Source organism: Montipora capricornis, unplaced genomic scaffold (genome assembly GCF_036669925.1).
Source record: "Montipora capricornis isolate CH-2021 unplaced genomic scaffold, ASM3666992v2 scaffold_419, whole genome shotgun sequence".
Lineage (NCBI taxonomy): Eukaryota > Metazoa > Cnidaria > Anthozoa > Scleractinia > Acroporidae > Montipora > Montipora capricornis.
In genome coordinates, this window is record NW_027180150.1 from 22,501 (window position 1) to 24,362 (window position 1,862).

The window sequence follows — 1,862 nt, forward strand, 5'->3', positions numbered from 1 at the left end:
TGCAATTGTTTCACACTCTAATCTTTACTGTGGCAGCACAAAATGAGGCCCATAAAGGTCCAATATTACTTTGTGGTCTCATACTACCAAAACAGGTAGACCACGAATTCATAGACAAGCGTGGCCGTTGACTTCGGCGCCAAACGTGAACGATTTTGGTCACGTGGCTTTGTTTGTCCCACCAAGAAGGTGAACCCATATGGTCACATTCCAGTGCGTGATTGAACAATGGCGTATTCTGTAAATAGCAAAGGGCGAACTCTAATTCGCGGGAAATCCATTGATGAAAGCTTAAGAGGAAGCATTTTAGACTCCATTATAGCGGAAGGCGGAGACCCGGCATCAGGATTCTTTCCTGGAAGATATTCTGATGTTGCCGATCGGTTTAGAGTTTCAAATCAGTTTGTTTCAAAGTTGTGGCAAAATTTCTGCAACACTGGTGAACATTTACCATCTAAGAAGAAATCAGGTAATCCTTCACACCTTAAGCCTGAGGACGTACAGTTGATGGAATTTCTTAAAAAGGAGAAGCCTTCCCTTCCGTATGAATCGATTAAAGAAGTGCTTGAAAACTATAGCACAGACGGAGGAATGTCTTTATCAGCGATTGGAAATGCTATCAGGAATAAGTTGCCTGAGGGACCTTTTACTAGGAAGCGGTTAACAAAGGCATCTGTGGAAAAATTTACCCCTGCAAACACTCTTTACTGTCAGCAGTTTCTAAATATTCTGAGTGCTTTGCCACCAGAAAAACTCAAGTTCTTTGACGAGGCTGGTGTTCACACTGGGACAGGAAATCCAGTTTATGGAAATTCTCTCGGAGGAGAAGTAGCGGTTGAAGTAATTTCTGGCAATAAGAAAGGCGCAAATTTAACACTTAACCTATTGTGTGGACTGGAAGGAGTACTTTACGCAAATACTGTGGAGGGAGCTTCAGATTCTACAAATTTTCTTAATTTCTTTGCCGAAGCTGGCCAAGTCACAACTCCACTCGGAAATCCCGCTATTGAATTTGGCGATTATATCATACTTGACAACTGCCCCACACATCGATACGAGACTGGGAACATTTTGGAAAGATGGTTATTGCAGATGGGAGCACAAATCATTTATACTCCATCCCTTTCACCAGAATTCAACGTTGCAGAATACGTTTTCAATAAAATGAAAACTGTGTTAAAGAGGGAAGAATTCGGACGTGTCTTGCGGGAAAACGTTCATGTAGCAATCTACGAGGCGTTAGAACTCGTAACTACTGAAGACATGTTTGGTTTTTATAAGTTTATATTGTAGCTGTTTTAATCAGTTCATTTCTCAAATACAAAAAGTGTTTTACTGTCCCAACTGCACGTGTTGGCGACCGAAATATTGTTTGCATTTTCGAAATCTTTTCCGACTTTTCCCAGCAGAGAGCACAGGCTGTAGGTTCTAAAAGCATGTCGCTGGCTATTGTAAGCAACGTTTGCGCTGTTCATTCGAGCAATGTAAGGTAATCAAGGATACTATTAAATGTACATGATGTAGGCAATATTGTATTTTATGTGTTCATTCTGCTCAGTTGATTTGTGACGGCCGCGTGTTTGTTTACTTTACCTGCTTTGCTACATGACTTGTTCAGTTGTACAAATATCACATGAAATTTTAATAGTAGTATTTCTGTGAAAACACGTTTCACATCTTTAGCTACAGTATCCAAATTTCAACACATTTATGTGAAAATCTCAAGAGTTACAAAGTACGTTCCTTTTGAAAACACAACAAGATTCTAGTCGGTAATTTACACAGACATTTCGTGTCCCCATATTCGTAATTGACCGGAAACTATTTTGGGTTTTTCAGTTCGGACAGATTAAGCAGAGCAT

The 1,862-nt window shown here is 40.1% G+C and overlaps 1 protein-coding gene across 1 annotated transcript; it reads left to right on the forward strand.

Moving 5' to 3' along the window:
* Positions 1-228: 228 nt before the first annotated feature.
* On the forward strand, positions 229-1,293 carry LOC138035531 (uncharacterized). Its single transcript, XM_068882187.1, has one exon. The coding sequence runs from the start codon at positions 229-231 to the stop codon at positions 1,291-1,293; it is 1,065 nt and encodes a 354-aa protein (XP_068738288.1).
* Positions 1,294-1,862: the final 569 nt, after the last annotated feature.